Below are 12,622 nucleotides of genomic sequence, written 5' to 3' on the forward strand. Positions count from 1 at the left end.
ATCTTAGGACTGGAGTTTTCGGCATCAAAGACATCAGGTCCTGTCAAAAGCTCCCTGTCACCTTTGAAGTAGGTGTTTTCTTTTTCCAACCTTCCCTTCGGCTCCCTGGCCCACCCTCTTGCTGCACTCATTGTGGCAAGCGGGCCATTCTCCCCCGTTCTGCAAGGCTTCCAGTTTCCCTCGTTAAATGCTCTCGACATCAAGACTGGGCCCCATTTACTTACCCAAGCCCTCTCCCATACTTACTCTGAGTACTAAGAATGAAACTTGTGTTCCACAATGGGGGGTGAGGAGGCAGCTCTTTTCAGATACCATGATATGGGACACCTCCTTTCAGGGAAGTTTCTCCTTCCTACAGAGGGCTGCCAGATGCCTATTGTGCCCTCTTCTACCCTCATTTCTCCAGGGGATCCAGCCTGTCTCTGGGCCTCAAATTCCCCTCTGCAATATCTCCATCTGCCCATACCCATACTCTCATTTCCACAGTGATCTGTCCATATAAACCAGTAAGAGAGTGTTTAACTGGGTAGTCACAGCCTCCTGCCTGGGACTAAAAATATCCACATTTTATTTATCCATATATCCTTTGTCCACTACTCACCGTGTGTCCCTATTCCTGTAGGTTCTACCCACTTCTTCCTTTGCTGCTCTTGCTCCCTACCTCTCCCTCACACCACAACAAGGAGAAAGTTAAAATCCCTTCCTCTCTTCCTGAGTTCCAGAAAGGGCTCGGAGGTGTGTGCTGGTGTGTTGCTTTGTAGTCCTTATGCTTCTACGCTTCCCCTCCCTCCTCTAGCCCCGTCCTACCCTCCCAGATAAATTATAAATAAACCACTAGCACGACTGGCCCACGGAGACTAAGGGTGGGATAATCTCCTAATTAATGCACCCAGGAGGGCAGCCTCTCTAACCAGTTACCTTAGAGTTCTGTTTTCATCCCATGGTACAGAAGAACCTAGAATAACACTCAGAGTGGGTTGTTCATGGAGTTTTTAGCATTTGCTCTATAATTCGTCTCCTTACACCTCTGTTTTGTGTGAACCTGAAAAACTGTTCATAAGAGGTCCAAGGGGCCACAGTGTTCTCCTGCTCTGTCAGAAAAGGGGATTTGGGGAGACAACAGAAGGAAGAAAAGCCACAGTGACAGTGCACTCCAAAGGCTAGACAGGATGCAGATCACGTGGGGCTTGGGGGTGACATGCCAGGTGTTTGTATCTCAGGAGGCAACCTAGTGTCTGTTTTTTGGGTGTGACTGCAAGGTAGCAAAGTGCCCCGTGCACAACCCCCCAACCTGAGCAAAGCGCTCCGTGCACAATCCCCCAACCTGAGCTATGGTCCCCAGGCTCAAACCCAGGAAGACAAAGATGGAAGGGTACTATGGCCATCCATGAGTACTACTCCCTTTGGTATGCCACCCGGCCAGAACCTCTCAGTTCTCATTTGCAGTGCAGCTCTGCAGGCCCCGGACTCACAGGGCAACCCTGTAGCGCACAAGCTGTTTAAAGGACCCAGGTGTCCAGGGTTCAGATTTGGCTCGCTGGAGCCTGCCCCAGGGGCCCCTTCAAACAGCTGTCACCAAAGAAACCTCTCCAGCCAGTTACTCCTGCCAGGCCTCAGGTCCGACTCCAGGGCTCACCCTCCCCTCCCCAGCTCCTTCCCTCCCTCCTCCTTCCCTCCCTAGAGTTTCACCTTTCCTGGACAGCCCCACCCAGCTGTGCAGGGCACATCCCATAATAATCCTCCTCGCCAGCCTTACCCCCCCCAAAAAAAGAGAGGCGGCCATCCCATAATAGCCACCCACAAGAGACATTCCGCGGTGACCGCCCCCTCCCTGCAGAGCTGCTGGGAGCAGCCATCCCATAATAGCTGGCCGCCTGTTTTACTGGTTACGGCTGTGGAGGGAGCTGGAGAGGAAATGGAGGGGAGGGGGGAGGGGAGAAGGATCCAGGGCCCCCACTTTGTGAGATGCAGGGAGAAGGGGAAGGAGGTGGTATAAGGGGCTAGGGTGCAGAGGAGGCCGTTGTGCAGGTGGAAGGTGTGATCCACTGGCCACCACCACCCTGCTTTAGGGCTTTCTCCCCATTCGCCAGGGGCTACTTTTCCCCTCAGCACCCCGGAGGTGGCTGCTAGTTAGGGGAGATGCCCGGATGGGTTGAGGTGCCCAAAGTCTATGTGTGTAGAGAGATGGGTTTCAGGTGTTCCTCTTGGGGCGTCTGAGAGAGGATGGTGACCTTAGAAAGGATGGTAAGCGAGTAAGGGTTGAGGAGGTGGGGGGACTGGAGAAGAGCTCCTCAGGCCCTCCCCATTCTCCACCACCATCCCATAATAATCCCCCCAGCCCCACTCCCCCTCCCACACACGACATCCCATAATATCTTCTGGAGAAGCAGTCCCCGCAGTAGGTACAAAGAGCTATCCCATAATAAGCTCCCCCACCCCCACTCACCACCCCCCCAACTTGGCCCCCCCTCAGTCACATGCAGCCGGTGCCATCCCCCGCTGCTCCCCCCTCTGGCCACCGAAGGCCTTGCCAGCCCATAATACTCTTGCCTCTGGTCGCAGGAGGCCTCCAGCCCATAATACTCCCTTCCACCACCACCACCCCCCCTTCCCGCCCCGCACCCCTTCCTCCCGCCTCCAGTTGGAGCCGGGCCTCACCAGCCCATAATATTCCCCAGTCTCCTAAGGCTGTTCCAGCCCATAATACTCTCCCTGTCTCCTAAGGCCTCTCCATCCCATAATACTGCCAGACGCCTGACCTGTGGGCCAAACCCCAGCCCGTTCCACACATCGAGGCTGTGTCAGCGCCGCCGGCCTCCCTCCCTGTCCCTCCTCCCTCCCTGGTCGGCGCTTTCCCTCCCAGGCTTTCTCCCGCCCTCCTGCCCTGGGCCCCTCTCCCAGCCCCACCCCGTGCCTGCCTGGGCCTTCGCTTCCCCTCCAGCCTCCTCCCTTGCCCTTTCTCCATTGCTTGGTTCTCCAGCCAGCTTCCCCCTGTCTTGCACTTTCCCACCTCCTCCTTGGTCTGTGGGATGGACATGGGCCTAGTGGGGAGAGAGTGCCCCCAGAGGGCAACAGGCCAGTCGCTGCCCCTAAAGACTTCCTGCTTGACCTAGCACCGTGGAAACGTGCCCAGCCTGCCTTGCTCACCACCTCCCGTGGTCCCAGTTCTGATTGCTGGCAGAGCTCTGTCTGGGTGAGGATTCACCTGGAGCCCTTCACGTCTTCTGGAAACACCCCTTGGGCATCACTGGCAGAGTTGATCAATGGTCTCACCTCCCCATGCTCTTGTTGGAAAGAAGGAGCTCCCACTTATGGGGCCTCTAGAGTACCTTTCAAAGGTGGGCTCCTTGACCCTCACAATAACCCAATAAGTGGATATTATGAGCCCCATTTCACAGAGAAATGGGAGAAAACAGAGGCTCAGAGAGGTCAAGAAATTTGTTGAAGCCACATTGCCAAGAAGTGAGAGAGTTGAAATTAATGCCCAGATTTGTTTGATTCCAAAGTCCTGGATCCTTTGGGATTCCCTAAATCCTGAGTGAGAAAGTTCACCTTCCAGGACTTTCCGTGCTCCTCCGGCAAGGACAACATGGTGAGAATTACCCCAACTTGCCCAGGGCCTTCCTGTGTGAGATTAACCTTCCCTTCCCCATTTCTTCCATGGGACCCCAGGTGGCAGCCTCGAGGGAATTCCATCCTCAAGATGGTTGAGGACCAAGAAGGAAGAATCTCTGCCCTCCTTTGATATCCCTTACCTCTGCCCTGGCTCTCCTAAATGTCTTTTAAGATTAATGATTGTGGCCGGGTGTGGTAGCTCACACCTGTAATCCCAGCACTTTGGGAGACAGAGGCAGGCGGATCACACGAGGCCAGTTCAAAACCAGCCTGGCCAACGTGGTAAAACCCCGTCTCTACTAAAGATACGAAAATTAGCTGGGCGTGGTGACACATGCCTGTAATCCCAGCTACTAAGGAGGCTAAGGCAGGAGAATCACTTGAATCTGGGAGGTGGAGGTTGCAGTGAGTGGAGATGGCACCACTGCACTCCACATGGATAACAGAGCAAGACCTTGTCTCAAAAAAAAAAAATAATAATAATAATAATTAAGGGCAGGAGCGGTGGCTCATGCCTGTAATCCCAGCACTTTGGGAGGCCGAGGTGGGCGGATCATGAGGTCAGGAGACGGAGACCATCCTGGCTAACATGGTGAAACCCCGTCTCTACTAAAAATAAAAACAACCAGCTGGGTGTGGTGGCGGGCGCCTGTAGTCCCAGCTATTCGGGAGGCTGAGGCAGGAGAATCACTTGAACCTGGGAGGCAGAAGTTGCAGTGAGCTGAGATCGTGCCACTGCACTCCAGCCTGGGTGACAGAGCAAGACTCGGTCTCAAAAAAAAAAAAAAAATTAATGATTGTTACTCTTCCCAGCTACTCTCACCATGTGGAGGGACCATTCTACCGAGGAGACAGACTTTGAGGAAGGGTGAACCAAGGGATGGTCCCTGCTCAGTGTACACAATCAGGAGTGCTGCCTTGGAGATGTAGGGTACATCACAGGCTGGGGGAGGGGAGTCATGGCCAACTGCATGAAGTCTTAAGGCATCCTGCCTGTGTGTGGGCCCTCGATGTGGTGTATTTTAGGGCCCAACACAATTAGAACCTTGAGTGAGCCAGCTCTCAACCCCCCCAACCCCTACAGCCACATGGTGTTCAATAAACAGGGGGCTGAGACAAACGGAGAGGGAAGGGGCGGGTGTGCTGTAGGGCAAGTGGATTAGGGGCATGGAGGAAGAACCGGGAAGAGGAGGGCCAAGATGATGCAGCAGATTCAAGGCAAGCCAGGCTGTTGAAAGAGGTGGCTAGATGAGGAGGGGAGGAGAAGGAAGGAAACCCGGGGTGGTATGTAACAGGAGAGAAAGTCCCAGGAAGGAGAGGTAGGTATACTGCAAAAAGCAGGAGTTTGGGAGCCAAATACAGACCAAGCCACTTTCTAGTTGTGTGACCTTAAGACCTCAGATTCTCCAGGATGTTTCATCTGTAAAAGGAATAAACATCATCTCTAACTCAGATTATATTATTTAATATAATAAAGAACATAATGCATCTTAAGCGCTAACTTGAAATCTTGGCATACGGAAGAGTATTTTTTAAACCTGCTAAAAGGCCGGGCACAGTGGCTCAAGCCTGTAATCCCAGCACTTTGGGAGGCCGAGGTGGGCGGATCACCTGAGATCAGGAGTTCAAGACCAGCCTGGTCAACATGGTGAAACCCTGTCTCTACCAAAAATACAAAAATTAGCCGGGCATGGTGGCAGGCACCTGTAATCCCAGCTACTCAGGAGGCTGAGGCACGAGAATAGCTGGAACCTGGGAGGCGGAGGTTGCAGTGAGCCGAGACCACGCCACTGCACTCCAGTCTGGGCAACAAGAGCGAAACTCCATTTCAAAAACAACAACAAAAACTGCTAATGCTCATTCCCTTCCGTCTAAGATTTTCCCCTTCTCTATCTTTGGATTTTCATAGACCTTAAATGGAGCAGCTCCAGGGCATGGGGTGAAGGCTCTGGACTTCATACTGCTCCCGTAGTCTTGGGGAACCCTATGAAAATGGCCTGGCCAGGCACAGTGGCTCACGCCTGTAATCCCAGCACTTTGGGAGGCCGAGGCGGGCGGATCACGAGGTCAGGAGATCGAGACCATCCTGGCTAACACGGTGAAACCCCATCTCTACTAAAAAATACAAAAAAATTAGCCGGGCGAGGTGGCGGGCGCCTGTAGTCCCAGCTACGCCGGAGGCTGAGGCGGGAGAATGGCGTGAACCCTGGGGGACACAGCCTGCAGTGAGCCGAGATCGTGCCACTGCACTCCAGCCTGGGTGAAAGAGCGAGACTCCTTCTCAAAAAAAAAAAAAAAAAAAAAAAAAGAAAATGGCCTAATCTGTTCTTGCCTCTCTGTTCTCTTGATGGAAAGCCTTTGGATATCTGAATGGGGAGAAATAGTCCACCAGGGCTTTGACACCAGAGATTTCACATCAGAGACAACGTATTGCCATCTAGCTCTTCCACAGGCCGTGGCCACACTTGTCCTGGGCTGTTGTAATGGCTCCCTGACCAGTCTTTCTTTAGACTCTCCCTCCATCATTTTCCTACAGTTTATTCCACACAGTTTGTCAGTGTGAGCAAAACCTCACTCAGGAGCCTCCGTGGGCTTCCCATTGCCCACTAAACCAACTGCCAACACCTTACCTTGCATTCTTGTGTTTTCTGCCTGGCATTATAGTTTTTGTTTACTTGTTCTATGATTCCCACTAGATTGTAAACTACTTCACAGCAAGATCTGACTGTTCATTCATTCAACAAATATTTATTGAGCACTTTCTCTGTGCCAGGCACTGTTTTAGATGCTGGGGATCATCAGAGAATCAAACAAAAATCCATGCCCCCACAGAACTTACATTCTACCTAGGATATAGGACGGGGTGGCGGAGATGATAAACTCTAAAAATTAGAATAAATAAATTATATGGCATGCTGGAAAGTGATACATGCCGTGAGTTGTAATTACTTTGGAACTCACGTACCTGCCTATAAAAGTACTCAAGTAATCTTTAAAAACTGTGTTTGATTCTGTTTGAATAGGGCAAAATGCTAAGATTTTGGACTACGAGGTTTGGCGCTGCCAGTGCTCTCAGGACAGGAAGGGCACAGGTCTTGAACCTGGAAGATGAAGAGAGATGGAGCAGGTGCTAACCACCAGGCCTCTTCCAGAGCAGCTGGAGGTAAGTGCCGGGCTGCAGGCTCCAGGCTCCAATCTCCACCCAGATGGAGAAAGGCCCAGATTTCATGACTATCCCTGAGGAATCTGGGTCAGTTCTCTGATTTGGCCACCAGGGGTCATTTTACCCCTGTAAATCACCGTCTGGAGCCCTTGGCATAAAGGCACACACAAAAGGCTACCCTGGATTAAAACAGACACAAACAGAGAACCCTGACACACACGCACACTACTCTCTCTCTCTCTCTCTCTCACACACACACACACACACACACACACACACAGTGCGTGCACACACACACAAAAATACAGTGTTGAGACATAGGGACAGAAATGCTATAGGACGCACATAGGGCAACAACTCCCTCAGTAATGTCAGGGTCTGAAGATGTCCACAAGTGCCAACTCTGCAGCCCCTCCAAGCCCCCAACTTGGGTGAAGAGGGAAGGAATAGCCGGGCACGGTGGCTCATGCCTGTAATCCCAGCACTTTGGGACGCAGGCAGATTCACCTGAGGTCAGGAGTTTGAGACCAGTCTGGCCAACATAGTGAAACCCTATCACTACTAAAAATACAAAAAATTAGCCGGGTGTGGTGGTGTGCACCTGTAATCTCAGCTACTTGGGAAGCTGAGGCAGGAGAATCGTATGAACCCGGGAGGCGGAGGTTGCAGTGTCCAGCCCAGGTGACAGTGTGAGACCCCGTCTCAAAAAAAAAAAAAAAGAGGGAAGGAATAGTAGATGGCCCATTTCCCTTGCTTCCAGCGTGCTGAGAATGGACAGCCTATTCCTGTCCTCCCATCTCACTCTTAACTTCCCCATAAACTTTTCTCTCCTGGCTGCGGCACAGTTCCCTTTTCCCACCCCCAGAGAAGCCCCATCCCCTCCGCCTGAGTGTATGACTAGTTCCACCCCCCGGTCTCCATCCCTGCCCCAGGGCTGCTGCTCTGATATGCCCAGGGTAGTGTTCCATTTTATGTACTACTCCTAGGGCTGCAGGAAAACCCTGAGCCATGAAGACTATCAGTAGTGATTAATTTATTTAGCACTGCCCTCTCCCCACAGTAATAAAAAGCACTGTACATAATGCCCTGGGAAGAAGTTAGACATGAACTCTAATACTTCAGGACAAGTATGGTTTTCAAAGTGTGATCCAGGGACCAACCCTTTGAGGAAGTCCACAAGGTCAAGCTATTTTCATAATACTGCTACACAGATGTTATTTGTCCCTTTCACTCTCATTCTATCACAAGTATACTGTAGAGTTTTCCAGAGGCTTCATGAAGTGTGCATGGTGACATTATTGCTCCCTTGGCTAATGTAATGTGTGCATGTGTATTTAAAAATGTATTCGCTTTAATTTCTAGTATGGTAAGTATCAAAAGAACAAAATATAAGCAAAGCTCTTTGAGATCCTCAATTTCTAAGAGTGGGGTCTGAGACCAAAAAGTTTGAGAACCAATACTGTAGTAGAAATAATTTTATCCTTACTCTGGACAAAGGAGAGAGAGGGAGAGAGAGAGAAGAGGAGAGAGGCGAGGCAAAGAGAAAGAATATTAAGGACCTAAAATGGAGGAGGCCTGGAAAAGGGAATGTGATGGAAGAAAGGATAACCTAAAAAGGGTTTGGACTTGGATTTTGTTGAGGGGGAAACTCTAAGTCAGTTTTGCCTTGCCCCAACTACCCCATGCTAGATGCCAAGTCTAAATTGTCACAAGTCACTATGCGAGAAAGAATCTAGTTCTGTCCATATGGAACTCTTGTATTAGGCCTCAGTGGTGAGCAGGGGAAGCCTAGGCCGAAATGAAAGGGGGTGGCATCCATGATCCTAGACAGAAGTCAGCAGATGAACAAGCATCTCAGTAGCTTTGTCCACCAAACCTGGGGCTCTTCAGCTCTCAGGCCTCTGTGGCGGTTTAAATCCAGAATGCCCATTTTCTGTTCCATCTAACCAGCTTTTAGCAGTTTAATTCCCCGCCCACCCAAAGGCACGGGTGGGCTCTCTGCATCACTTCCCACCACTGGAGAAGGGGTGCTCTGCGTGCTCACAGTTTAAAGAAGCCATTTCCAGCAGCAATGCCTTCCCCAGGCCCTGGCTTCCACACTTAGTACTCTTCTGCGTTGCTAAACTGGAATTGCCACCCAAAGGTCCAAGTGTCCAGCCCACCTTCTTGTGTGTACACCCTGCAAGCCTCCCAGAACGAGAGGCGTTGGGAGTCGGGCACGGACAGCGCTATGTCATGATGTGCGTTCAGAGGGCGGAATCCTGGGGACACTGTGTGAAGGAAGACAGAGAGTGGGAGTTGGAGGGTCGGAGCAGCCCCTGACTGGCGGCATCCGGCCTGGTGGCGTCGGTGGTGACAGCGGACCTTTCGGATTGCGCCAGCGCCGCCCGCGTCCCGTCAGTGGCCAAGGTCCTGGCCCGGTGCGGAGTGCCCAGGCCGCGCAGGGTGTTGCGGAAGCCCTCGGCGCTAAAGTAGTACACCAGCGGGTCCAGCACGCAGTTGGCGCCGGCCAGCAGCACCATCACCATCAGCACCCCGCGCACGCGATCGCGGGCAGGCACGCTGGCCGCCACCAGCTTGCTCCGCAGCAGCCCGTAGACAGCCAGCGTGGCGTTGTAGGGCACGAAGCACAGCAAGAAGATGACGAGGTTAGCCAGCAGGAGGCGCACCGTCTTCCGCCGCCGCTGGCTCTGCGTGGCGTCGGGGCGCGCCAGCGTCCAGAAGACTCGGCCCGACGAGTAGACCACCGCCGCCAGGGGCAGCAGGAAGCCCAGCGCCTCGGCCAGCAGCACGAGGGGCAGCAGCCTGCCTTTCCACAGCTCGTCGCTGAAGCTCTCGAAGCATAGGCGCACCTCGCGGTCCCGGTAGCGGCAGCGCGAGGGCCTGTGCACGCGGGCGGCGGGCACGGCAAACACCAGGATGAGCGCCCACACGCCCAGGCAGAGCAGCCGCGCCACGCGGGGCCGCCGCAGGTGGCGCAGTCGCAGCGGGTGCACGATGGCGGCGTAGCGGTCCACGTTGATGAGCATCAGGAAGATGCAGCTGCCGTACATGTTCATCTGGAAGATGGCGCCCGTCGTCTGGCACAGGAGGTCGGGGAAGGGCCAGTGATGTAGTGCGTAGTAGGTCAGACGAACGGGCAGCGAGAGGGTGAAGAGCAGGTCGCTGGCCGCCAGGTTACACATGTACACGCTCACCACCGAGTGCACGCGCAGCGCGCGCAGGAAGACCCAGAGGGCCAGCGCGTTGAGGGGGAGCCCGGCAGCCAGCACCAAGCTGTAGACCACCAAGTGCAGGCGGTGGGTAGGTCGGTAGTCAGGACAGGGGAGAACAGAACTGTTGGTTGAGGAGCTGTTGGCTAACATCGTGCCAAAGTGGGAATGGGAGCTAGGCTGGGGATGCCATGGGGCACACCAGAGTCATGGCATGGCATTCACCCCCGGGGCTGGGGCCTAGAGGCTGTACAGACATGGTCCCAAAACAAGCAGAGAGAGGGCATGGGAATGTGGGCTATGGCTGCAGGGACAGATGGCTGCCAAGGGTTGGGTGCGTTTGGTCACAGCTTCGTCAGCAGCAGAGACCTGGAATAGGAAGGCAAGCCAGAAGTTACACAGAGACAGGGCTGCACACACAAATGTTTAGCTCCACTGGCAGGCCTTCTGAATCTTTTCTCAGCCTCAAGTCTGCCATTGGGCCAGAATAGGTTCCTACAGCAGGACTATATAGTATAGTGTTAAACACCCAGGTTTGAAGGCAGGGACTCGGATGCCTAGGTTTAAATCTTGGTTTTGCTGACTTGCCTAGTTGTGTGACTTCAGAAAAATTAATCTTGGCTGGGTGTAGTGGCTTACACCTGTAATCCTGGCACTTTGGGAGGCCAAGGCAGACCAATTGCTTGAACCTAGGGGTTGGGGACCAGCCTGGGCAACACGGGGAAACCCCATCTCTACAAAAAAATACGGGGCCAGGTGCAGTGGCTCACGCCTGTAATCCCAGCACTTTGGGAGGCCGAGGCAGGTGGATCACCTGAGGTCAGGAGTTCGAGACCAGCCTGGCCAACATGGTGAAACCCCATCTCTACTAAAAAAAATACCAAAAATTAGCCTGGCATAGTGGTGGGCACTGTAATCCCAGCTACTCAGGGGGCTGAGACAGGAGAATTGCTTGAATCCAGGGGGCAGAGGTTGCAGTGAGCCAGGATCGCGCCATTGCACTCCAGCCTAGGCAACAAGAGCGAAACTCCATCTCAAAATAAATAAAATAAAAAATAAAAATACGGCTGGGCGCGGTGGCTCACATCTGTAATCCCAGCACTTTGGGAGGCTGAGGTGGGTGGATCACCTGAGGTCAGGAGGTCAAGACCATCCTGGCCAACATGGCAAAATCCTGTCTCTACTAAAAAAAAAAAAAAATTAGCTGGCGTGGTGGCAGGCGCCTGTAATCCCTGCTACTCGGAAGGCTGAGGCAGGGAGAATTGCTTGAACCTGGAAGGCGGAGGTTGCAGTGAGCCGAGATCACAGCATTGCACTCCATCCTGGGTGAAAGAGCAAGACTCTGTCTCAAAAAAAAAAGTAAAAAATATTTAAAAATTTAAAAATTAGCTGGGCGTGATGGCACATGCCCGTAGTCCCAGCTACTTGTGAGGCTGAGGTGAGAGAATCGCTTGACTCTAGGGAGGTGGAGGCTTCAATGCAGTGAGCCTCAAGTGCACCATTGCACTCCCGCCTGGGTGACAGCGTGAGCCCGTCTCAAAAAAGAAAGAGGGCCAGGCCGGGCGTAGTGGCCCACGCCTGTAATACAGCACGTTGGGAGACTGAGGCGGCAGATCACCTGAGGTCAGGAGTTCGAGATCAGCCTGGCCAACATGGCAAAACTCTGTCTCTACTAAAAATACAAAAATTAGCCAGACGTGGTGGCATGCACCTGTAGTCCCAGCTACTCAGGAGGTTCACACAGCAGAATCGCTTGAACCCAGGAGGCGGAGGTTGCAGTGAGCTGCCATCGTACCACTGCCCTCCAGCCTGGGTGACAAAACGAAACTCCATCTCAAAAAAAAAGAAAGGGGGCCGCACGGTACCTCATGCCTGTGATCTCAGCACTTTGCGAGGCTGATGTGGTTACTTGAGGCCAGGAGTTCAAGACCAACCTGGCCAACATGACAAAATCTTGCCTCTACTAAAAATACAAAGATAGCCGGGTGTGGTGGCGTGCACTTGTAATCCCAGCTACTCAGGAGGCTAAGACATGAGAATTGCTTGAATCTGGGAGGCAGAGGTTGCAGTGAGCCGAGATCACGCCACTGCACTCCAGCCTGGGTGACAGAGAGAGACTGTCTCAAAAAATGAGAGAGAGAGAGAGAGACAGACAGAGAATTCATGAGGTTCTTTGGAGATTAAGATGATGTGTGTAAAATGCTTAGGTTGCTGTTACTATCTCAAGATCTCTTCTTTCCTTCTTTCCTTGCTTCCTGAGCTCATAGAAGGTTCCAGGCATGTTCACAGCAGGGAACAAAACAAAAAGTCTTTGCCCCCACCTCCTTTACATTCCACTGGAGGGAGACAGATAATAAGCACAAATCAATAGGTGGTCTTACGGAGCGCCTCCTTGGACCAGGTGCTAGGCTACCTCCTCATTATCCAAAGAATAAAGGTCAAACTCCTGAGTACAGGGGAGGCTGAGGCAGGAGAGTCCTTGAACCTGGGAGGCAGAGGTTCCAGTGAGCCGAGATCACGCCACTGCACTCCAGCCTGGGTGGCAGAGTGAGACTCCATGTCAAACAAGCAGACAAGCAAACAAAACTCCCAAATACAGAACAAAATCCCAGCCTTACTCATCACATGCATC

The 12,622-nt window shown here is 52.7% G+C and overlaps 2 protein-coding genes and 1 long non-coding RNA gene across 4 annotated transcripts in view; 1 reads left to right on the forward strand and 2 right to left on the reverse strand.

Annotated features, from left to right (window-relative positions):
- The window catches only part of LOC131384006 (uncharacterized), a 15,910-nt gene continuing 3,288 nt past the window's right edge, over positions 1–12,622 (forward strand). Inside the window, exons 1-3 of the long non-coding RNA XR_009214454.1 lie at positions 1–68; positions 3,507–3,592; positions 6,639–6,778. This is a non-coding gene — a long non-coding RNA (uncharacterized LOC131384006). The remainder of the gene's footprint in view (positions 69–3,506; positions 3,593–6,638; positions 6,779–12,622) is intronic.
- Positions 8,074–10,143, reverse strand: LPAR5 (lysophosphatidic acid receptor 5). Its single transcript, XM_058442296.1, has one exon. The coding sequence runs from the start codon at positions 10,141–10,143 to the stop codon at positions 9,025–9,027; it is 1,119 nt and encodes a 372-aa protein (XP_058298279.1). The 3' UTR covers positions 8,074–9,024.
- The window catches only part of ACRBP (acrosin binding protein), a 24,975-nt gene continuing 22,455 nt past the window's right edge, over positions 10,103–12,622 (reverse strand). Inside the window, exon 10 of one of the 2 annotated variants that reach the window (XM_058442295.1) lies at positions 10,103–10,359. In XM_058442295.1, the coding sequence (XP_058298278.1) occupies positions 10,231–10,359 (129 nt within the window). In that variant the 3' untranslated portion in view covers positions 10,103–10,230. The remainder of the gene's footprint in view (positions 10,360–12,622) is intronic. The other variant, XM_058442294.1, reaches the window with a different exon arrangement.

This window comes from Hylobates moloch, unplaced genomic scaffold (assembly GCF_009828535.3).
Source record: "Hylobates moloch isolate HMO894 unplaced genomic scaffold, HMol_V3 SCAFFOLD_8, whole genome shotgun sequence".
Lineage (NCBI taxonomy): Eukaryota > Metazoa > Chordata > Mammalia > Primates > Hylobatidae > Hylobates > Hylobates moloch.